We start from the raw sequence: 24,453 nt of genomic DNA on the forward strand, positions 1-24,453 counted from the left end.
TGTCAACCCACGCATTGAGAAGAAGTACAGACTGGCACCTGGAGACCCGACCTACATCAGGGGCCAGTTGCCTTTGGACTCCTTGGTGGTCTCTAATGCCCGCAAGAGGGCAAACTCCCAAACCACGGGTGAAGCTCCTCCCCCAGACAAGGAGTCAAAAGTGCTGGAGGCATCTGGGAAGAGGGTGGCAGCTCAGGCGGCCAACATATGGCGCATCTCAAACACGCAAGCTCTGTTGGCCAGATACAATAGGGCACACTACGACACCCTAGAGCAGCTGTTACAACACCTCCCAGACCAGTTTAAAGAGGGAGCTGAAATGCTTATCCAGGAGGGGAAGCTCATCTCCAACGCTGCTATAAAGTGTGCGCTAGATGTTGCGGACACGGCAGCGAGAGCGATCAACACTAGTGTGATGTTGAGGCGTCAAGCATGGCTCCGCATCTCAGGATTCAAGCCAGAAATACAAACTACTATCCTCAACCAACCCGTTAATCCAGACAGGTTGTTTGGCCCAGAGGTGGACACCACCCTGGAGAAGATCAAAAAAGATACCGAGACTGCCAAGTCCATGGGAGCTCTCCAGTCACAACAATTTAGAGGGAACACTTTTCGTCGCTCAGGCAATCGAGGTGTTAACAGAGGGCACATGTCGCAGCAGACGCCATTCAATAAAAGTGGTGTGCAATCCTCCTACAGCAAGCAGGGCAGAGGTGGATACAGAGGAAACAGTGCCACGGGTAGAGGCAGAGGCAACAACAGTTCCTGTTCCTCTGCCGCCAACAAACAGTGACTCCCTGTCACTGCCCCCCGACCATCCAACACCTGTCGGGGGGAGACTCCAACAGTTCCTGCCCGTCTGGAAGTCCATCACCACAGACAGGTGGGTCAGGAAACTTATCCAGTTCGGCTATTGTTTAGAGCTGACATCCACCCCACCACCCATGCCCCCAAAACACCGTCCTATGTCAGCAGAGCACTTGCACTTATTGCAGCAGGAGGTTCTGGTGATGCTGCAAAAAGGCGCAATACAGCTCGTGCCAGTGGAGGAAGAAGGCACAGGGGTTTATTCCCTGTACTTCTTAATCCCAAAAAAGGACGGCTCACTCAGACCGATTCTAGACCTACGCCCCTTAAACCAGTACATTCTTTCAGAACACTTCCACATGTTGACACTGCAGCAGGTTCTTCCCTTGTTACAACAGGGAGACTTCCTCGCAACCTTGGACCTCAAGGATGCTTACTTTCACATACCACTCCACCCATCCCACAGAAAGTACCTCAGGTTCACCATCCAAAACAGGCATTACCAGTTCAAGGTACTCCCCTTCGGAGTGACCACTGCTCCCAGAGTGTTCACAAAATGTCTGGCGACAGTGGCGGCACACCTCCGGAGACAGGGTATACATGTCCACCCTTATCTGGACGACTGGCTCGTTCAGGCAAAGTCAGCCCAGCAGTGCGCCGCAGATATGTCCCACACCATTCACCTCCTTCACAGTCTAGGATTTACACTGAACTACCCGAAGTCACACCTTCAGCCGGCCCATGTGCGGCAGTATTTGGGCGCGACGATCAATACTCTGGCTGCCACAGCTCAGCCAAACCCAGCGAGGATCGACAACATCCAGGCGCTGATCCAAAAGTTCAGACCGCAACACTCACTCCCAGCGAGAGTTTTCATGCAGTTGATAGGCATGATGGCCTCCTGCATCTTCATAGTCCCGCACGCGAGGCTCCATATGCGTCCGCTCCAAGAATGCTTAGCGCATCAGTGGACTCAGGCTCAAGGACAGTTAAACGACCTAGTGTTGGTGACGGGTCGGGCATACAGCTCTCTGCATTGGTGGAATCCACACAACCTTTGCAAGGGCCGACCGTTCCAGGAGCCTGTGCCACAGATTACACTAACAACGGACGCATCTCTCCAGGGATGGGGGGCTCATGTGCTCCACTACACGGTGCAGGAACTATGGATAACGCAACAACGGAAGATGCACATCAACTACTTAGAGCTGATGGCAATCTTCATGGCTCTCAAGTCCTTCAAAGTACATCTGTGCAACAAAGTCGTGTTGATCCGGACGGGCAACATGACAGCCATGTACTACATTCAAAAGCAGGGAGGTACGCACTCTCCACAGTTGTCTCATTTGGCTCAGAGCATGTGGAAGTGGGCCATTCAGAGGAACCCTCATGGCGGAACACCTCCCGGGCACAGACAATCAGATGGCGGATCTGCTCAGCAGGTACAGCCACCAGATGCATGAGTGGGAGTTACATCCATCAGTACTCCGCCCGTACTTCCAGCAGTGGGGTCATCCAGAGATAGACCTGTTTGCCACGGAGGAAAACGCAAAATGCCAAAGCTTTGCCGCCAGGTTCCCTCACCCACTATCGCAGGGCAATGCGATATGGATGAACTGGTCAGGCAGATTTGCGTACGCTTTTCCCCCAGCGCCTCTCATTCCGCTGGTGGCAAGAAAGCTAAAGCAACACTCGCTGACGCTCATCCTAGTTGCTCCAACGTGGGCGCGACAACCGTGGTACACCACGTTCCTCGACCTCTCCGTGGTACCGCATCAAAGACTGCACCTCACACCCCGGCTCTTAACGCAGAACCGTGGCGACATTCAGCACCTGGATCCGCAGCAGCTCAATCTGGCGATCTGGCTCCTGAGGTCCTAGAGTTTGGCTACCTTGATTTGCCCCCTGAATGCATGGACATCATCCGGGAGGCAAGGAAGCCCACTACCAGAGCTTGCTATGCAGCAAAATGGAAGCGGTTTGTCATCTACTGTACCGAGCACGCTATCAACCTGCTCGATGCATCCATTCCTAATAATAATTATTGTTTTTTTATTTTTAAATTATATAATTAATAATCTGCTATCTGTTGCATCTTTACAAATGCAATCTAGCATACGCTTCCATTCGGATACACTTATCCGCCATAGCACACTTATCTCCAAAACAGGCAGCATCTCTCTGTCTTCAGGGTGCCTGCCATTAAAGCATTCCTGGAAGGGCTGAAGCGGGTCATCCCTCCCAGGACCCCGCCAGCTCCTGCGTGGAACCTCAATGTGGTCCTCACCAGGTTGATGGGCCCACCTTTTGAGCCTCTACATTCCTGTGAGATTCAGTTCTTAACATGGAAAGTGGCTTTTCTCATTGCCATTACGTCTCTACGACGTGTTAGTGAGCTACAGGCACTCACGGTACAAGAGCCATTTATACAAATTCATTCAAACAGGGTGGTGCTGCGCACTAACCCCAAATTTCTCCCTAAGGTGGATACGCAGTTTCATGTCAATCAAACCATCGAACTGCCCGCATTCTTTTTCAACCCAGAAACGGTAGCAGAAAGGATGCTCCATACGCTTGATGTCAAAAGAGCGCTTATGTACTACATTGACAGAACACAACCTTTTAGAAAGACACAGCAACTCTTTGTTGCCTTCGCAGCCCAGCATAAAGGCAACCCCATTTCCAAAGCAGGAATAGCCAGGTGGATCGTTAAGTGTATTCAGATTTGCTATCAGAAGGCTAAGCGCACTTTAATGGTCCCCCCCAGAGCACACTCCACACGCAAGTTGGGGGCCTCCATGGCATTCCTGGGTAATATTCCTTTGGAAGACATTTGTAGGGCAGCCACATGGTCTACACCACATACGTTTACCAAACATTACTGTGTAGATGTGCATTCCAAACAGCAGGCAGCTGTAGGACAGGCTGTTCTTAAAACACTTTTTCAGACTTCTGCAGCTGGCACGGGCGGCCGCCGTTAATGGAGGGACTGCTATGTATTCTATGCTACAGATATGAATTTAGCAGCCCACATGCCTCGAACTGAATATGCTACTTACCAGTATGCATCTGTTCTTGGCATGTAGGGCTGCTAACATTCATATCGCCCGCCCTCCTCCCCGGCGCCCGTAGCGGCTGCAGACTTTTCTTGCATTTAATCTCTCGCATGGCCATCACTTTCACTGTTAAACTCCATCTTTGCCACAATGGCTAAAAGCAATCTGGGGATGGAGTCGATGCCCATGCGCACTGTAGTCCAGGGGAGGAGCCACCTATCTCGTGATACTTCTAAGACTCTTCCAGGACAACAATGTGCAATCATCCGGACCCAACACTAGGCGGCGATCTATGCTACAGATATGAATGTTAGCAGCTCTACATGCCAAGAACAGATGCATACTGGTAAGTAGCATATTCAACATCAGGCGCGTATTGAGCGCCACAGCTAGTAAAGAGTGTATCTTCCTGCCTGGAAGTTCGTATATGTGGTGCGCCAGTGCCAGCAACACCCACAGAACCGATGTTCGTTCAGCAATTTCAACATTTTCAACATTTTCAGTCTATAACCTAACTATGAAGGACAGACGTCGCAGACCGACATTTTCACCTGGATGGACAATTATCAGGAGCAAGTACCATATTGAACGTTACGAACGTGGGTTAAAGGAATTGGACTTGTCAGCATTAAGTTAGTCAGGGAACATAGGTGAACTGACTCGTTACGTAGCGTGCTTAGGTACAACATCGCTTCAACCTGCTGACAACATGGTGACAATCTTGTCATGTTGACTAGCAACAGGATAATAACAAGGTATCGACAGGATATCAACAAGGTACCAGTAGCATCGTTTAGAGATCAATATCACTGTTAACTAACACAAAGAGATCCCACAAGTGATCATCAACATATCAACATTGTTAGCACAGATATCTTCAGACAGGCAAATCCAAGCAAAGCAAGGCAAAGGATACTCCTTTAAGGCCGGATGCAGAAGCAACCTCAGTGTTTGGACCATTGGTGTCCATGTCTTGTTCGTCATGACCGCCTAATAACCTTTCGAGTTTTAGTGTAACCTTTCGAGTTTTAGTGGGTCTGTGAATATCTGTGGAGATCCTTGTATAGTCACTCTGTACTTCGCTGGTCCTATGAATCCGTACTAGTAACCCCTTGACTGAAGCTGTGGACGAAGAGCAAGAAATGCCTTTCGAACTCCGACCGTTTCTTTGCTGTAGTCCTGCGAGATGTAGACTTTGGTATTTTTCCATAATATATGGTTGGTTTTCCGAATAAAGGCAAGTATCTGCTCTACGTGCTGGTATCTCAATGGTTTGCAGACGATGGGTCTGGGGCCTTTTTGATTTTTGGTAATCCTGCCCGGCACTCGATGGGCTCTGTCAAACTCAAGCGGCTGGTGGAAGGTGATGTTGGTGGCCTGCGAGAACCACGATTCCAAAAACGGTACACAAGTGCCGTGCGACTCCTCGGATCCCTCTGGTATCCCGAAAATGCGGAGGTTCCCCCTCCGATTTCTATCCTCTAACTCGGACAGTCTCTTCGTGGTTTGATCCGAGGCTATGGACAGGCGTTTGAGGGCCCCACAGGTTTTGGTTTCTACATCCTCCAGTCGGCTGATCCTAGACTCCGTTTCGGTGAACCTTGCGTTGGTGTCCCGTATGTCCTGCCTGATGGCTACGACCTCTTCCTTAGTTGATTTGGCTAAGTCCCTTACTTATTCAAGTCTGCTCAATATGGTTTCTATGGCGTCACTGCTTTCCTTTCTGCCTTTGACTGGGCTCGGATGCTCAGCCTTGAGCCTCTTTAGGTAACTTGGACAGGTGCAAGGATAGCTTCCTCGTTAGTGCATAGATGCAATGTAATGCTGGTTTCTTACAAGCAGTGCAGCAGGTCGCGCTATTGCGTAGATGGCGCGGTATTGCGTAGATGGCTCTGCGATTGCTGCCCCTCAATTAGCACTCTGCAGCTGCCCCAATCAGGTGCTTTGTCGCATTGGACTTCCTTCGCTCGAGTCGGTGGTTTGCGCCTCTCTGACCACTATACCCTCACTGTGGGAACGTTGCGCTACGTACCTTGCACTCTGCACTCTGTTGGAGTAACGCGTTAATGTGGCATCATCTTCAGCTTTTAAATATCATAGACTGTGTTCTCCATGTGAGCCCGCTTTATTGTTGTAGCGGAGCAGTGTGAGGGCAAGCGCTGGCCATAGGAACTGAAGAGAGTTAAATCCTGTCCAATATTTCACATTCAGCGCTCACTATTCATTTGTCATTGTCATTCATCAGAAGTATTCTAACCGTAATTTCCACTGTATTGAAAATATTTCCAAACCTGTAACAAAGACATTTTCATTCAGCTTGCTTGTATTGTTTAACCTGCCTTGAAAAGTACCATTTACACTTACCTGTCCCAGGCTTGCTTTGTTCTAGAAAATAAATACAACTAAATAATATTTTTATACAAATCAAATTGGTCTGAGTTCAGTCTGAGTGTGTGACATGATTTGCTGATTGAGTAGGAGAGTAGGGTGCTATCTACTTTTACCTCTGCCTACCTTTGGGGTTACACTGGACTGTGCACACTATACCACATTTTGGTATAATCTATACAGAACCAGCTTCCTACACTTACCTATACACACACACTCAAACAGCTCCTCACTCACCCATACAGCCACTCACACACCTACTCCTTCACCCATACAGCCTCTCACTTAGCCTCTAACTCACCCACAGTCTGTTGTGCACCCATACAGCTACTCACTCACCCATACAGCTACTCACTCACCCATACAGCTACTCACTCACCCATACAGCTACTCACTCACCCATACAGCTACTCACTCACCCATGCAGCTACTCACTCACCCATACATCTACTCACTCACCCATACATCTACTCACTCACCCATACATCTACTCACTCACCCATACATCTACTCACTCACCCATACATCTACTCACTCACCCATACATCTACTCACTCACCCATACATCTACTCACTCACCCATACAGCTACTCACATACCGACACAACTACTCGCATACCCACTCGCACGCATGCAGCCACTCGCACGCATGCAGCCACTCGCACGCATGCAGCCACTCGCACGCATGCAGCCACTCGCACGCACGCAGCCACTCGCACGCACGCAGCCACTCGCACGCACGCAGCCACTCGCACGCACGCAGCCACTCGCACGCAGCCACTCGCACGCACGCAGCCGCACGCACGCAGCCACTCGCACGCACGCAGCCACTCGCACGCACGCAGCCACTCTCACCCCCCCGCAGCCACTCGCACCCCCCGCACCCCCCTGCATCCACTCGCACCCCCCTGCATCCACTCGCGCCCCCCTGCATCCACTCGCACCGCCCGCAGCCACTCGCACCGCCCGCAGCCACTCGCACCCCCCCGCAGCCACTCGCACCCCCCCGCAGCCACTCGCACCCCCCCGCAGCCACTCGCACCCCCCCGCAGCCACTCGCACCCCCCCGCAGCCACTCGCACCCCCCCGCAGCCACTCGCACCCCCCCGCAGCCACTCGCACCCCCCCGCAGCCACTCGCACCCCCCCGCAGCCACTCGCACCCCCCCGCAGCCACTCGCACCCCCCCGCAGCCACTCGCACCCCCCGCAGCCACTCGCACCCCCCCGCAGCCACTCGCACCCCCCCGCAGCCACGCTCACCCCCATGCAGCCACTCACACACCAAACACCACTGATAGTCACACAGCCACTCAGATGAGATATGTTAGAAATGGTATGACTAAGTCCTAGTACCGAAAGAATAGTAATCCCCAATTACTTTTTCCATTCAGCAAGCTCACCTCAGAAGTACTGGCGGCCTTCTCCAATGGAATGAGAGCAATATCACATTGGATGAGGAATAATTTCCTCCAGTGAAATGTGGGGAAAACAGAAATGATGCTCTTTGGAGTGGCACCCCTCTTGTGAACACCGGACTGGTGGCCGACAGATCTAGGACCCCATCCTGTACCCAAGACGTTAGTCAAAAATGTGGGGATCCGGCTAGATCAGGCACTCATAATGAAGGCTCAAACTGCGGGGTCTTGCTTCCATGTAATGGGCCTATTACGCCGAATCTTCCCTTTGCTCCCTGATTCCTCCCGGAAAACCCTTGTCCAGGCACTTATATTAAGTCGCCTGGACTACTGTAACGGCCTGTTAGTCTCTGCCAATGAAGCCTCATTGGCCAGATTACAGGTAGTTCAGTACACGGCAGCTCGAATGGTCCTTAAGTTTCCCCCGAGAACTCCCTCCCGCCCTCTTTTGATGAAACTACACTGGCTCTCCATCCGCCAAAGGGTCAAGTTCAAAATCTGCTGCACCGTCCATAAGGCACTGTATTGCTCAGGCCCCTCATATCTATCTGAGAAATTCAAGCCTTATGCTCCCCTGAGATCTCTCTGCTCGAGCACTAAACATATGCTGGAGATACCACAAGTAAGAAGAGCAAGATTGGGAGCCTAACTATAATGTCCCTGTAACTTTGTTTTTTTCAGTGAATTTCTAAGTTTAAAAAAATTCTATTTCCTAACGAGAACGTCCCTGAAACCTTAAGTTTTGTAAGTGAATATTTATATATGACATCAGGCAGAGAGTACACCCATTATACTCCGAGTAGGGGTAAGGTATCTATAGATATAGACCGATACAGAGATAAATCTGTTTATATGTGCTTTACGTCCGAAGATTCCTGCTGAAATCATAATTTCTGGCTGTTATGTATCTCTGCTATCTATACCGAGCCATATCATAATAAGGGCCTTAGTATCTGTTTAACTTTTATTGTATTTCAGGAAGCATGATAGCTTAGCAGTTCAGTAGTGGAGTTCAGCAATGTTAGACTCAAACGACCAACACTTAGTGCTTGAAGTTATAGGCAACCTGAAAAATACATAATGCTGCTTGTTTATCACTACCCAACAAACATGTCATGTTTTTTACCATTGTGTTTTAGAACAAAATATATCAGTTTTGTAATATTTCGTGTTGCGAAGACTACAAAAAACTGCACTGCATAGTTACACTATGCGAGTACTGCCAAGAGGAGAAAACTTTACATGAAACAGTGAAATTCTCTGGTGTGAAAAAACCATTCTGTAGTGAAGGTATGTATTTACTTTGATAACCAAATAAGGACATTGTTAGCTACATGAAAAGTGTTTCCTGTAGTTGTCAGTATTTATTACTCCTACTATCTGTCTCATCTGTAAAATTAGATCTGGCATGTTTTTGTAACTTCCGCATATATTTTAAATGAAATGTATATTTTGTTTATTAAAAAGTACAAAGGCTTTGAACCCCTTAGTTGTATTCATTTAAGGCACTTATACCATAAGATTCTAAACATTATTGTTGTCATAGCTATCATTACTTGGTGAGGTTTTGCTCTCATGTACAAGAAGATACTTTGTGTCCCTCGGACATTACAGCTTGGCCTGGAACATGGTGCCTGTCTTATTTTACCTGTATGGCCCTTGAACAATGGCACTTAACATGGAAATCCTAATCATCCTTGTGTATCCTCGTGCAACCTGTCACTGCTGGAGTGTACAAAACCTTCTACTAATTCTAGAAAATCTGCTCATCACATTTCAAAAACCGCCCAAGCAGTGGAAAATATTTAACAGCGACACCCATGTTTGAATGAGACAACTTGATTTGTCTTTATTTGTAGCTGACAATATTGTAGACTTTTTCAAATGTCATAGTTGTTTTTTGCTTGCTAAGGCACAGTATCTCTCTAGTTTTTGTTTGCATGACAATACCAAATTAGGATAGCTTTTAGTTCAAATAAAACTATGAAATGTGTGCAGAATGCAAGTCACTGATAAGAGTTACTAATGGTAAACTCTGTGTCATTGCGTTCTACAAATGAATGCTGTTTCATTTGGATAGCCTCTGGTATTAATAATCATTCTAAGCATTGTTGGGATAGGGATGTTTCCTGCAAGATGTATAGTAGTGTTCTCCTGCCTTGGGCGCCTAACTGTGAATATTTGGTACCCTGATTTTGGTCCCAACTTCAAGCTAATCTAGCGTGTGTATAAAGCCCTGGCCCTTGCCTTGTGTCTGGACAGGACTGTAGTCCTGGACTTGACCTGAACTTTGTTATAGAACGGTGCACAAAGCATGTCCTCATTTTACTGACAGAGAACTGTAATCCCAGATGTTTGTGTATGTAGCATGTGTGGTATATGCACTGATTATTTTTTTTAAACTTTATTTGACATTATTGCTATATACCAACAAAAATTGTAGTTAGTACTGTGAGATCAAGACGCATTTATCTAATATCTAAACAATACATGTGCCTCAGCCGTAGTCTGCCAAGGTGAGGATAAGAAAAGAAAGTTGCAGAATTACAATGCGACTCAGAAGGGGAGCGGAATGCGCCCCCATGCTGCAAGGAGTTGAGTGCGTCTGTTAATTAACTAAAAATATCGATATGGTTCCCAAATGTACGAAGGAGAGAAGAGGGGGAGCAAGTTCAGCATACCAATCAATCCTGTCTTGGCAGTAAGCTGCATCTTGTAATCAGTGCATTACCAATTGAGGCATCATTCATACCATAGCAGCATTTCACTTACCAATCACCAGCAGTTTAGAGGCAATATGCCTGCAGGACGCCAGCAGTGCTGAAGTGTTGCCCAGCAGGGGGTTTGACCTGCATGTCTAGGATTTCAGCGAGCGATAGGAATAGGTCACTCCAAAAAGGGACTAGGCCAAGAAACTGCCATGACATATGCAGAAAGTCTGCATTAGTAAAGCCACCACTACGGCATGCGCTAATGTCGTGTCCAGCAAATTGTGAAATTCTAGCCGCAGTGTATTGATGAAGATATTTAAACTGTATTAACTTATGTTAAACTTATTGTGAAATTCTAGCCACAGTGTGTTAATGAAGATATTTAAACTGTATTAACTTATGTTTATAATTAAAAGAGGGGGTTTTAACTTGTAACTTGTGAACAGCAATATGCCCATGCTTACCTGTTAGTGTATAACCAAGAGAGGTTTGCCATTTGTCCTTGCCTAAGGAAGAGCATCTAAAGTGGAGTGTAGATAGTGGAGAAATAGATAAGAGATAGAGTGCCCCACGTCTGTTCTCTCTATGTAAGTTGTAAGCAGCATAGTTTCTTGTGGAGCGAAATGTGGATACTGCTGTTAGAACTGCAGAGTGTTCAGAACTGTGCCAGGGCGGGCGCACAGTGGCGAGAGCAAAAAGATTGTTGAGAAATAAAAATGTAGTTCTCAAAAATATCTCCCAGTGTGAGTAGGCCCATCTGTCGGAAGAGTTCCTTTATGGAATGGGTAGCATAGGGTTGTCTGTAAGTGGAAGGAATGGGGAGTAAGGGGGTTACCGTTTCATTCCTTGCAATAGCTCCCACCAGGCTTAGTTGACAGCCAGTACATCCACATTGCGCCTCGGATTCTTGGGTGGTGTGCAGCCTTTCCCCAACAACGAATGTGTAAAATCAAGGGCCTTCTCCTCCCTAACATGGGCGGTCATGATTGGTTACGTTTTCCATTAATTTAATTAGCAAGCCTGTGCAGCAAAGTAGTAGATGCTGATATCTGGCAGAGCAATGCTGCCAGAGTACAATGGCCGAAATTATATCTACCACATTATCTGAAATTGGCCAACTCTCCATATTAAGCAAGATAATGTCTGCTTCAACTGATCAAAAAAGTGTAGCAGGAAGTGGACGGTGAGGTTAAAGAGTTACAGAAATTGAGGAAGCATCACCATCATAATTGAGGATATACTCGAAAATAGGGATGGGGGCGGTGGATCTAGGACTCAACCTTGGAGTTAACTTTATCCAGAGTTGTACCTAAATTGCTGCAAATCAGATAATCATAGTCATGGGAAATCCTGATCCTGAGGTATCAACCACCCTCACAGCTCCATCTGAGGGGATAATCCAGAGACTCAGCTGGACAATCCTCTGTAAGAGGAAAAGTTTATGATTTCGACCAATTGATGGACAGCCCGGAATATCTCTGGTGTTACAATGGTTCTCGTCCTTCCTCCGACACAGATCACAAAGAGTTGAGGCAAACCACACCCTCTCCCAGCACCTCTCCTGTACTAATGGGTGTCCCCCAAGGGTCCGCCCTATCACCTATCCTCTTCAACGTTTTCCTGGAACCACTAGCTAATTCACTAAACTCCACAAACATTCTCTTCCATATTTATGCGGACGACACACAACTTCATTTGAAAATCTCATCCCCGGAGAACATCATCTCGCTCAACACTACCCTAATGTCTACTCAAAGTTGGTTAACTGAGAACCATCTCGTACTCAACACTTCCAAAACTGAATTTCTTCTCATCTCTCCTCCGAACCACATCCCGAAGCTAACCCTTTGGCTGAATCACCTCACTGTTTTCAACTGCACCCCTCTCTTCATAGACTCAGCCAACACTCACAGTATCACCTTGGAGAAGCACTTGAATATGAAAATCATATCAGCAATGTGTGTAATGTAAATGTAAATGTACAGGAATTTATATAGCGCAAATCACCAACCGGTTTCTAAGCGCTTGCTTAGGGAACCCGTCCTGGTATTCCCCTGTGAGATAACCCCGGCAGGGTATCCGCAAGGTGAAAGCCAGGCATCCCGCCGCGAGGGGCCGTTGTGGAGATTAAGCAAGCTATTGCCCAGAGTCGCAGAGTGTGAACCCGTGAATCGAGTAGGCACCGGAGCGAGAATTGTCGAGTCATGGACATTTTAGGACTCAAGACCCCGCCGAGCCGGGAATTGAACCCTGGTCCTGGGCTGACCTCTGCTTCCAGGTCTGCCTCCTCTAACCAGTGAGCCACACTTCTCCACACACTAAGGGAGCTAATCACTTGATAAGGACACTTAGAAATATCAAACCATTCCTCCCACAAAAGGATTTTAAGCAGGTGGTACAAGCACTGGTCTTGCCGAGACTAGACTACGGCAGCGCTATGCTCTGTTGTCTTACCAAATACACCCTGGCTCCATTAAGGGCATCACTGAATGCTGCAGCCTGACTGGTCACAGGTACCAAACGAAATGAGCACATATTCCCAATCCTAAAATCTCTCAAATGGTTGCCTTACCAAGCACGAATTCAGTTAAACATTGCTGTTCTGGTGCACAAAGCTCTGCATTTCAAAACTCCCAGGGACCTAGCTCAAAAGCTTTAATTATCCTGTGGTGGGAGAGCCTCAAGAAGTGCAGACACTTTACTCCTGAAACCACTCATCCTTAGCAAAAAGAGATCTTGTCACCGAGACTTTTCCGGAGCTGCCCTAACAATATGGAACTCTCTTCCACCGGATGTACGCAGAATCTCTTAAACTACTGCTTTCCTAATGAACAAATTCTTACCTTCAGTTGACCTAGGTTTCTCCTGCTCAAATTCATTGATCTGTTGATACAACCATTGTACCTCATTTGATGATTCTCTCCTTTACAGCATTGTCTCTCCCCCCTCCTAGCCCGCTATATTCCTGTTTATTGTATTACTCTCCTGATTCGATTTTCTGGGAACTATGTGTTTATTCCTATTGTGTATTCTTACTGGATGTCGATATTGGGCTTATGTCCTTCCTTCCATTCTTTGTAAAGCGCTCTGATATCCTTCGGGATCCTAATGTACAAATTCTTACCTTAAGTTGGTCTAGGTTTCTCCTGCTTGAATTCATTGATCCATTGATACAACTATTGAACCTCATTTGATGCTGCTCGAATGCATTTATCCATGGATTCAACCATTGTACCTCATTTGATGCTGATCTCCTTTACAGCAGTATGTGCCGTCCCCCCCCCCCCCCCCCCCTTCCTAGCCCGCTATATTCCTGTTTATTGTATGACTCTCCTGATTCGATTGTCTGGGAACTATGTGATTATTCGTATTCTGTATTCTTACTTGATGTCGATATTGGACTTATGTCCTTCCTTCCATTCTTTGTAAAGCGCTCTGATATCCTTCGGGATCATGTTCGCGCTATAGAACACTTTATAAATTAAATTAAAATCACCTTAATCAGATGACCTTTCGCACAATATGGGCAAGGCTGACACCTGGTAGTTGAACATGTTGAATAGCATCAGCATATAGGGAACAGATCAAGGAATGATTACCGAGGTTCAGGCACCGATGTGAATTGAATTCCCATATGTAACAAGCCAGTGGTTCGATAGGTAAAGCAAAAATCAGGGGGCAATCGGCATCCTTGTGGCATACTACTGCCAACAGCAGATTGGGCAGAATAAAGTCCATTTACACAGACTCTAGCCTTAGAATCCATGTATAATAAAGTAATAAGGGACTAGAAATATTTACCCATACCAAGTCGGCATAGAATTTCCATCATAAATGACCAGTTCAATTAATTAAAGTTTTTACTGCATCTAGCAGAATAACAGAGGGAAGCTGTGGATGAGCACTGTGGAGAATGGCCATTAGCGTACTTAGATTAAAAGAGGTGTAGTGTTGTGGAATGAAACTGGATTGATCTGGTAGTACCAGGAACTGCATTAATGGTTGAAGTCTTTGAGCAAGGATCTTACCCAAAATGTTATTGTCTGTTTTTAGCAGTGATGGGGACCTGTACGGAGCTTTCTCAACAGGGTCCTTTTTGGGCTTTAGCAAGACAGTTATGATGCCCTCCATTGTAGAAGGCCCTAACAATCGCCTCATAATACACATCGAGAAGAGGCGGGACAAGAGTATCCACATGTTTTATAAAAGTCGATTGGGAGTCCATTCAAGCCAGGAGCTTTACCACTGGGAGCCTCAAGCAGCCACTTGTCGGTCGGTACATACATTTACAAGACAGTGTCTCGATTCAGATCAGAGGGCACATGCTGAAGTAGGCCAAGCCTCGTTGAGAAATGTATTCCTCCCTCACCTCCCGTTCCCACCCCCGTTTGACCCCAATTGCCAGCGGAAGACCCCTCATGCCTGAAGAGAAAAAATACGATCAAAAGACAACAACCTATTCATAGGGACCTAACAACCTCCATAGGCAATGGATGCGCTTCATGCAGGAGGAGGGCGCCGGGAGATCACGGCATTGCCCAGAGTTAAACATCAGGATAATCTTCAAAGGCAATATATTGCGTTGCCCAACACCAAAAATACATTTTATAGAAGAACTGCACCCTCGTAGCAGTGTGGAAATCTCACCGCCATGTGGAGCCGCCGAAGGGGAGCAGTGGCACAGGTGGGCACCACAGAAGTTCCGTCTGGGACCACCACAACCCCGAGAGTAATAGTTGGTATAGCTTCCAGTGGGCTCATGGTCACCCACAGGTTTGGCAGTTAGTAGCCAGCATTTGTTAGAGCATAGTTATTTGTTATCACTGAATGCCGAAGTGCTTGGTCCCCGGACACCCTGGGAAGATCTGGGGAAAGGGGCGAGTCCCACTCAAGGAGATTTGATGTTCGAAGAATTCGGGAGCGGTGGAGGGTTTTGCTCTTGTGTTCTAGGTACAGTTTGACGGGGTAGAGCATCGAATATTTCACCACCTGTGAGAAGAGTATCTGCATCTCCCGAAAATCAGGGTAGTAGATCTGGATTGTCTCTGTTTAAGTGCAATATGAGGTCTTGGTCAGTGTAGTTCATCAAATGAGCTATAAATGGGTGTGATGGTTGACCCGGTTTGGGCCTAAGTGCAAGAGAGCAATAAGCACATTTAACTATCAAGACCTCAGAGAACCTGTTGCGACCAAAGAGGATGTCACGAAGGTGCTACTCAAAACCCGATCCGTGCATTGTTTTGCGGGACCTAACCTTCAGGATGCTCATTCTTGGCCATGACTGACTTGAGTTCCCATGGGGACATTGCGAATCCACAATCAAGCTCCCGCTGGGTATCCTCCTGCGTTGAATACACACGAGGGGGGCCTGGAGCAGATGAAGGTCCAGTACCCACGATCCTAAATCATAATCAGTGAATCTGAAAGGTACTGTTCCTATGGGTAGAGAGAGAGAAGAAAAGCGAGGTTGGAATCAAATAGTCAAGGGGAATCCTTATAATTATTACTTCGTGCCCTCACACACCCAATTGGGTGTCAAGCTTCATCATAGGACCAGCTCTTAGGGCTATTGCTGCAATGCCTACGGTCCCCACAAGAGGGCTCTTTATCGGGGGTCATTTTAGCTTTTTCACTGTAATGATGATGTGTGTGCGGATACGATGTGTAGGGAGGAGTGAGTGCAAATGGAGTACCAAGTGAATTAGAACTGTCTAAGGATACCAAATAAGTTTTAATATAGTGGTTCGCTTTGCAGGGATAAACATAATAGAAGTGCTAGCATGAGGGCTCGAACCAGGATAGCCTTAATTTGTTATATGTGGGGTTGACATGTTTCACAACTATGGTGTTTCTTCAGGAGCGGGTAGATTCCTATCCTACACCTGAAGTGGTATATATTGTGTGAGAGTGTGAGAAAGTGCTCTCTTTCTTGCATGGTATGCCCCCACTTTTTGCTGAATTGCTGATGTTCTTTGACTGAGTGTGCCCTGGGCTCCTAATAATCCGTTACCCAGGTCCTATGTTCCTTCCCTAAAACTGCATTGAAACTAATCCATTTGGCATCTCTGGCCACAGGTCAGCCCCTGGTAAATGGTACCACAGGTACCCAGGGCATGTGACCAGGAAAGACCTCTAAGGGCTGCAACACTTATTGTGCCACCCTTAGAGGCCCTGTACCTTTACACACACACACACACACACACACACTGCCTTTGCAGGCTGCGTGTCTTGGTACCGAACAAAAGTGAAGAGTCGACATGGCACACATCCCTGTGTGCCATGCCCTCAAACCACTACCCTGGCATACGTCAGTCACCCTTCTAGCTGGGTACCCTATGCCAGTGGTGAGGGTGCATGAGCCCTGTACCCAGGTCCATTCCTGGGCACTGTAAGTGCAGTGCTGCCATTAAGAGTATATGGTGCTGGGAGTTTGTTACGAACTCCAAAACACCATAATGGCTACAGTGAAGAATGGGAAGTTTGGTATCAAACTCCTCAGCACATTAAACCCACACTGATGCCAGTGTGGGATTTAATGTAAAATGCACAACAGAGGGCATCTTAGAGATGCCCCCTGAAACTCGACCAACCTCTAGTGACTCGACTGAGTGGCTGCTTAGGCTGCCACCACAAGACATGTTTCTGGACCCCTGGGTCGAAGGCTGCTGCTCTCTGGGGCCTGAAACAATGCATATCCTGGGGGCGAGGGGCCAAGCCTCCTCCCCCAGAATGGGCAGGATACGCAAAGGAGAAGCCTCAAAGCCTTTGTGAGCCTCTCCAGACCATTTGCTGCTTTCAGCAACTGGTCCCCACTGGTTCTACCCCTCACTTTGGGCAGGAAAACCACGGGAAAAACAAGTGAGGAAGAGAGGTGTGCCCAACTCTGCCAACTCCACCCCTAAGGTGGGGTAGGCGAGGTGAAGCACAACCTCATGTCCCCACCATCTTGAGGATGGAGGGGGACCCAGCCAACCAGGGACAGGCTCCTGCCCCCTCCCACTGGAGAGTGGCAGAATAGGGAGTGTACCCACCCCAGGGAAGGGCCCCATTGGTCCCTGCCCTTTACCTACCTATAACGCCGCTAAATTTAGTATTTAGGGGCACCCTGAAGCTTCCTTCCTTAGATCCAGAAACCACAAGAAACGAAGAAGGACGAAAAGCCGTGCAGAGCTAACAAGAGGACAACGCCTACTGACTTGGCCCCGGCCCTTCAGGTCTGTCTCCCCTCGAACCGGCTCCTACGAAATCCCGGTGTGTAAGCTGCCAGCAACCTCAAAAACCCCGGAGGACCTGCCTGCCTTGCCTTCAAAGACTGAATCTCCAGTGAACACCGGACTTGTTCAAACTGCAGCTTCTGGTGCCAGCGAGAAACCACGAATACAGCCCACTCTGCACTCTCCGAGCCCGGTCCAAGCTCGAGTGGAAAAATACCACAAGGAGGTCCCCCGGCGATCCTGACCCTAGATCTGGCGAACCCTGACCTGCCTCAAGCCTCCAGACTACGCCTGCAGCTTCAATCCAGAGGACCCACCTACAGCGACCAGAGCCGGTAAGAAAATCAGACGTCCCAAGGCACCCCTGCACCCGAAGCCCCACCACCTTGTGTGCCCAAACCAACGGTATCTAACCAACCCACAACATCCCAACTTACCCCTCGAAGTGGTGGTAGTACCTGGAAGATCCTCGTCCCCGAGCCTGCAGTGTTTTTGTTTTTTTGTCCCGGAGGTTCTCCATTGGAAACAGGGCACCCGACCTCAAAACAGAACACTGCACCCGGCTGCCCTAGTGCCGCTGAGGGTGCACCTTTGATGCTACTTTGGTCCCCAACTTGCCCTGAGCTAAACCCTAGGAGCTTTGCTCCCACAGTCTCGTGGCCTGCTTGCCAGCAGCCGCCAACCGGAGACCCTCTATCCTCCATAGGATAACATTGGACCTCAACACTCTACACCCAGCCGCCCTAGTGCCGCTGAGGGTGCATTTCCAGTGCATCACTGCCCCTGAGAGACCCCCTGAGTCTAACCCCAGAACCTTAACTCCCACAGAATACCCTCAAGAGTCTCGGCCTGCATAGCAGACACCTCCAGCACCATCGAGCACCTGCACTTCCAGATCCACACCGACCCCAACACCATCCTCAGAGGAACACTCATTTACAGACCCCCCCGGACCTCGGCCACAGTTCATCTACGCCATCTCAGATATAGTCTGCACACACACCCTTGCTTCCACAGACTACATCCTCTTCGGAGACCAGAATTCCCACCTCGAGAATGCCGACGACAGCAGCTCCGTCGCTCTGCTCGATAACCTCGTCAACCTCGGACTCAAACAGCACGTCACGACCCCCACCCACACTGCCGGTCACACGCTTGACCCCATCCTCTCCTCCAGCAACCACGTCACCTTCAGCCACACCACCGAACTCCACTAGACCGACCACCACTGCGTCGACTTTACCTTCAAGAAACCCACCACTCACCACCACCCGCAACGGATCGCCTACTGCAGCTGGAACAAGGTCACCGAAGACCAGCTCATCACCACCCTTTCCCGAGACCCACCAACAGACACCACCGACACCGCCACAGCAGCCAGCAACCTCAGGCAATGGATCAACGACTGCGCCAACACTCTCGCCCCTATAAAAAAAAACTGAAACAGATGCGCCGACAGAAAAGCCAGCTGATTCACCACCGACCTCCTCGAATACAAGCGAACCTGCTGAAGTCTCGAGAAAAAGAGGCACCACGAAAAGGCACCGGACAACGATGCAGCCCTAAAGAGCGCTAGCCGCAAGCACCACCAACTCATCCGAGCCACCAAAAGGACCTCCATCAAAGAACGCATCAACAGCAGCAAGGAGCTCTTCAACATCGTGAAGGAACTCTCCAACCCCAGCTCCAGCTCCAACAACATCCCACTGTCGCAAGACCTATGCGACTCCCTAGCCACCTTCTTTCACCGCAAGATCAGACATCCACGACAGCTTCAACACCCAGACCCTCCCTACAGCAGCCAACCCCGCAAACTCACCACCCCCCAGCCTCACCAACCGCCTGCTCTCCTGGACCCACGTCAATGACGACTGCACCATCAAGACCATGAACACCATCCACTCCGGTTCACCATCCGACCCCTGCCCTCACCACATCTTCAACAAAGCAAACTGCATCAATGCACCCCAACTCCGAAAGATCATCAACAACTCCTTCGAGACAGCCACCTTCCCGGAAAGCTGGAAGCATGACGAGATCATCGCCCTACTCAAGAAACCCACAGCGGACCTAAAAGACCTCAAGAACTTTCGGCCCATCTCCATGCTTCCTCGAGGAGAACAACATCCTGTACCCCGCCCAATCTGTATTCCGCAGGAACCCCAGCATTGAAACCGCCCTCATCGCTGCCTCAGACTACATCAGGACCCTACTGGACAACTGCAAAACCGCGGCACTCATCCTCCTGGACCTTACCGGAAGAACCCAGAGAGTCCGCCTTCCACCATTCAAGTCAGAGGCCACTGAAGTCATTTGCGGCGTACCACAAGGATCTTCACTCAGCCCCACCCTCTTCAACGTATACATGAGCCCCCTCGCGGCCATCGCCCGCCAACACAACCTTAACATCATCTCCTACGCGGATGACACTCAACTGATCCTATCACTCACCAATGACCCTAGCACCGCCAAAACTAACCTACACGAAGGTATGAAAGAAGTAGCCGAATGGATGAAACACAGCCGTCTGAAACTGAACTCAGATAAAACAGAAGTCCTCATCTTAGGTACCTCCCCCTCCGCATGGGACGACTCTTGGTGGCCAGAAGCCCTTGGAAAAGCACCCATCCCGACAGACCACGCACGGAACCTGGGCGTCATCCTGGATTCCTCACTTTCAATGAACAGACAAGTCAACGCCGTCTCCTCATCCTGCTTCAACATTCTTCGCATGCTCAAAAAAACATTTCGTTGGATCCCCACCGAAACTAGGAAAACGGTCACCCACGCCCTGGTCACGAGCCGACTGGACTATGGAAACACCCTCTACGCCGGTACTACCGCTAAACTCCAGAAAAAACTCCAACAAATCCAGAACGCTTCAGCCAGGCTCATATTAGACATCCCGCGCAACAATCACATCTCTGGTCACCTGAAAGACCTCCACTGGCTCCCCGTCAATAAGAGGATCACTTTCCGGCTCCTAACCCACGCACACAAGGCACTCTACGAAATCGGACCAGAATGCCTCAACGCAAGACTGTCCTTCTACACCCCCTCACGCCAGCTACGATCATCCAACCAAGCCCTGGCCACTGTACCTCGAATCAACAAAACCACCATGGGAGGTAGATCCTTTTCCTACCTGGCAGCTAAAACATGGAACTCACTTCCCACTCACCTTCGCCTCACTCAGAACCACCTAGCATTCAGAAAGGAACTTAAAACATGGATATTTGACCAGTAATTCCCCTCCCCTCTTCAAGCGCCTTGAGACCCTCTGGGTATGTAGCGCGCTATATAAATTTTCTGACTTGACTTGACTTACTGTCTGCCACCACACCTTACGCACACGCCTACACGACGCAGGAATACTCGACAAAGCCCTCGACTGGACCACCTCCTTCCTCACCGACAGAACCCAGAGGATCTGCCTTCCCCCATTCCGTTCTGAACCCACCAAGATCATTTGCGGCGTGCCCAAAGGATCATCCCTCAGCCCTACCCTTTTCAATTTTTACATGGCACCGCTCGCCAACATCGTCCGCTTGCACAACCTCAACATCGTTTCCTATGCTGATGACACTCAGCTGATCCTCTCACTCACCAAAAACCCCGCCATCGCCAAGATCAACCTCCACGAAGGAATGAAGGCCGTCGCCAACTGGATGCAGACCAGCTGCCTACACTTAACTCAGACAAGACAGAGGTCCTCATCCTCTGCTCTACCCCCTCCGCTAGGGATGACTCTTGGTGGCCAGCCATCCTGGAAGCCGCACCCACACCCACCGACCATGCACGCAACTTTCTGTGTTTACTGTCTATGCCTGTGGTTATTACAGTTAAAAATTGTAGTTTTATCCTGCCTGTAATTGCATATTTTATCACCTGTGTTGTGTTTTAAATGTGTGGTTTTCCCTGCCCATGATTGCCTTCATTTAGTGTGTTGAATTGTGGGATTTGCAGTCCAACCTCTGTCGTTGTCCCTCTAATTCCTTGGTGACAAATCTGTTTTCCCTCCAAATTTCTCCTTTGCTCTGTGCTTAGGCCTGTGTGCTCAAACAGTGCACCCCCCGCCACCATTTTGTGTTCACAAGCCAGTGAGGCCAGCCCCCCCACCCCCCCTCCCCCTAGCCACAGGGATTTTCTACATCAGAGGGTGCTTCTGTGAGCTGTATTTACTGGGGCCTGTGCACTTAGTTTTTTGGCCAGCAGGGGGAGTAAAGCTTTATTCAAACAGTACTGTTAGATTTCGAGTTAGTGAAGCCTTTACCTGCTGAAGTCCAAAGTTGTGGATTGAGCCTGTCTGTCTCCTAGGAGATTCTGAACAGGAGCAAGCAGCTTCCAACTCCCTGGCCAGCAAACCTTGTCTGAGGTTGCTGGGACCTTATATGGTGTGCTGGTGGTTGGCACATGTGTACACTGATTGGTGGTTGTATCTGGTGTTTCTATTGGGTTAGGGTTAATGTCCTCATTGGTTGGGTATTTGAGGGTTCTGACTGGTTTCTCGGTCTGTGATTCAATCATTGCAGGGTTGGGACTAGGGCTAGGATTTCTATAGGAAGTAGGGACTAGGGCTTCCTATGTTATTGGTTGTTGGGAGTAGGGTGGGACTAGGGCTAGGGTTAGACCTTCAATTGGAAGTAGCTATTTAGTGCTTCTGGTGTGATTGGTTGTTGGACCAGGTGTGGGACTAAGAGTAGGGTTAGGCTTGCTATTGGAAGTAGGGACTAGGACTACCTGTACCATTGGCTGCTTGGACTTGGATTGGGACTAGTGGTAGGGCTAGGGCCTTTACTGGACGTAGAGATCAGGGTTTTTGAACTGATTGGGTGCTTGGACTAGGGTTAAGATTGGCTGCAAGGTCCTGGTCTCCTATTGGTTCTAGAAGTTAGGGCTAATGTTGTGATTGGATAATGTTAGGGCTAGGGTTCCCATTGGCTGAAGGGGTCACCTGATTACTAGGGCTACAAAAAAGGCCAGGCTTAGGGCGTCTCAGCCCGGGCGTCGAGGCGAAGGGTGGAGAGGACAAGGGTAGTTGCCTGTTTGGGCCTGTTCGAGACTGATCGGGACTAGGGACAGAAATGCTGCCCTTTTTCTCATTAAAAAAAACCCTTCACTCTTTTATCCCTCCACTATCCTTTTTTTTCTATAAAATTAACAGACTAACATGTTCACTTCTCAAATTCCATGTTCCATATTCAACTATACTAATATACTGCCCAAATACCTGCATAACATATCTACTACTCAAATTACTTCATATTTATACTATACTAATTTTCAACACTAATCCTTTATGGGTTCCGGAGTGGCGTGCTACTCGCCAAAAAGCGCTTCAACACCCATCAGGGGTAACAAGTGCTATATGAATGCAAATCTTTCTTCTCCTTTTATCCATCCGCTATCCTTCTCACTCCAAGTAACAGACTAATATACACCACTGAAATTACCTCATATTTCATCTATCCTTCTGCTATAATTCCAAATCCAAAAAACTGACTAACCTATCCACCACTTAAAATGTACTTGCATGTTTCACTATACTAATTCAACACTAATCCTCTGTGGGTCCCGGAGTAGCGTGCTACCCGCCGAAAAAGCGCTTCGACGCCTCGTCAGGGGTAGTAAGTGCTATATAAATGCAATTACAATACAATACAATACAATACAATACAACCTGGGGGTCATCCTGTACTCTTCGCTCTCAATGACCCAGCAAGTCAACGCCGTCTCCTGCTTTAACACCCTCCGCAAGATCTACAGATGGCTCCCCTCCGGAAACAGAAGGACGGGCACCCAGGCCCTTGTCAGCAGCAGACTGGACTACGGGAACACCCTTTACGCAGGAACCACGGCCAAACTCCAATGCATACAGAACGTCTCTGCACGCCTCATCCTTGACATACCCCGCCAAACCCACATCACTTTCCCTGAAAGACTTGCACTGGCTCCCAGTCAACAAGAGGATCACCTTCCAGCTCCTCACCCACGCTCACAAAGCACTCCACAACGCCGGACCAGCATACCTCAACAAACGCCTCCCCTTCTACACCCCGAACTGCCAGCTTTGCTCCAATGACCTCACCCCCGCCACCTTCCCACAGGACCTCCACCGGCGGCATATCCTTCCTCGCCACCAAGACATGGAATACCCTCCCCACACAGCTGCGACAGACCCAGGACCTGCTGACCTTCAGGTGACTTCTCAAGACCTGGCTGTTAGAGTACTGCTCCCCTGTAAATCAAACAGGTACAATTCCTATTGCATTTTCAAACTGTTCTATATCCAGTAACGTATTACTGAAAAGTATTTAATGTTTACCTGTACCAGGCTTGCTTGGTTCTAAAAATAAACAGTATATTTTTTATACAAAAACAATTGGCCTAGAGTTCAGTTCTTGTGCGTATGAATTAATTTGCTGTCTGAGTGTGTACATCAAATGCTTAACACTGTCCTCAGATACTGCCTTACTGCTCGACCAAGCTACCACTATTAGAGAGTAAGGTTCTATCTAACGTTAACGTCTGCCTACCTCTGGACACACTTGGACTCTTAACACGCTACACCTCATTTTGGTGTGGTATATATGGAGCCAGTTTCTTACAGAGAGGCACTCTCCTAGTAGGCAATTAGCTCAATGTGGTATTGTGTAACCTTGAGATGGATTAAAAAAAGAGAAACTCATTGTAAGAAGCTGGCTCTGTATGTACGGTAAGGTATAGTTTCCAGTGGGTCCCCATAGGCTTACAGAGGTTAAAGTAGATAATACTTGCCTCTCTATTTGTGATAGTGTGGGCGAGCAATAAGGCTTTATCAGAGGGTACTGTTAAGCATTTATTATACATTCTCAGGCAAGT

At 48.5% G+C, this 24,453-nt stretch overlaps 1 protein-coding gene across 1 annotated transcript in view; it reads left to right on the forward strand.

Annotated features, from left to right (window-relative positions):
* Positions 1-24,453, forward strand: part of ZMYM2 (zinc finger MYM-type containing 2) — an 893,704-nt gene that overhangs the window by 471,819 nt on the left and 397,432 nt on the right. Inside the window, exon 9 of the mRNA XM_078658875.1 lies at positions 8,807-8,957. Coding sequence (XP_078515001.1) covers positions 8,807-8,957 — 151 coding nt within the window. The remainder of the gene's footprint in view (positions 1-8,806; positions 8,958-24,453) is intronic.

The sequence above is a fragment of the Lissotriton helveticus genome, chromosome 8 (genome assembly GCF_964261635.1).
Source record: "Lissotriton helveticus chromosome 8, aLisHel1.1, whole genome shotgun sequence".
Lineage (NCBI taxonomy): Eukaryota > Metazoa > Chordata > Amphibia > Caudata > Salamandridae > Lissotriton > Lissotriton helveticus.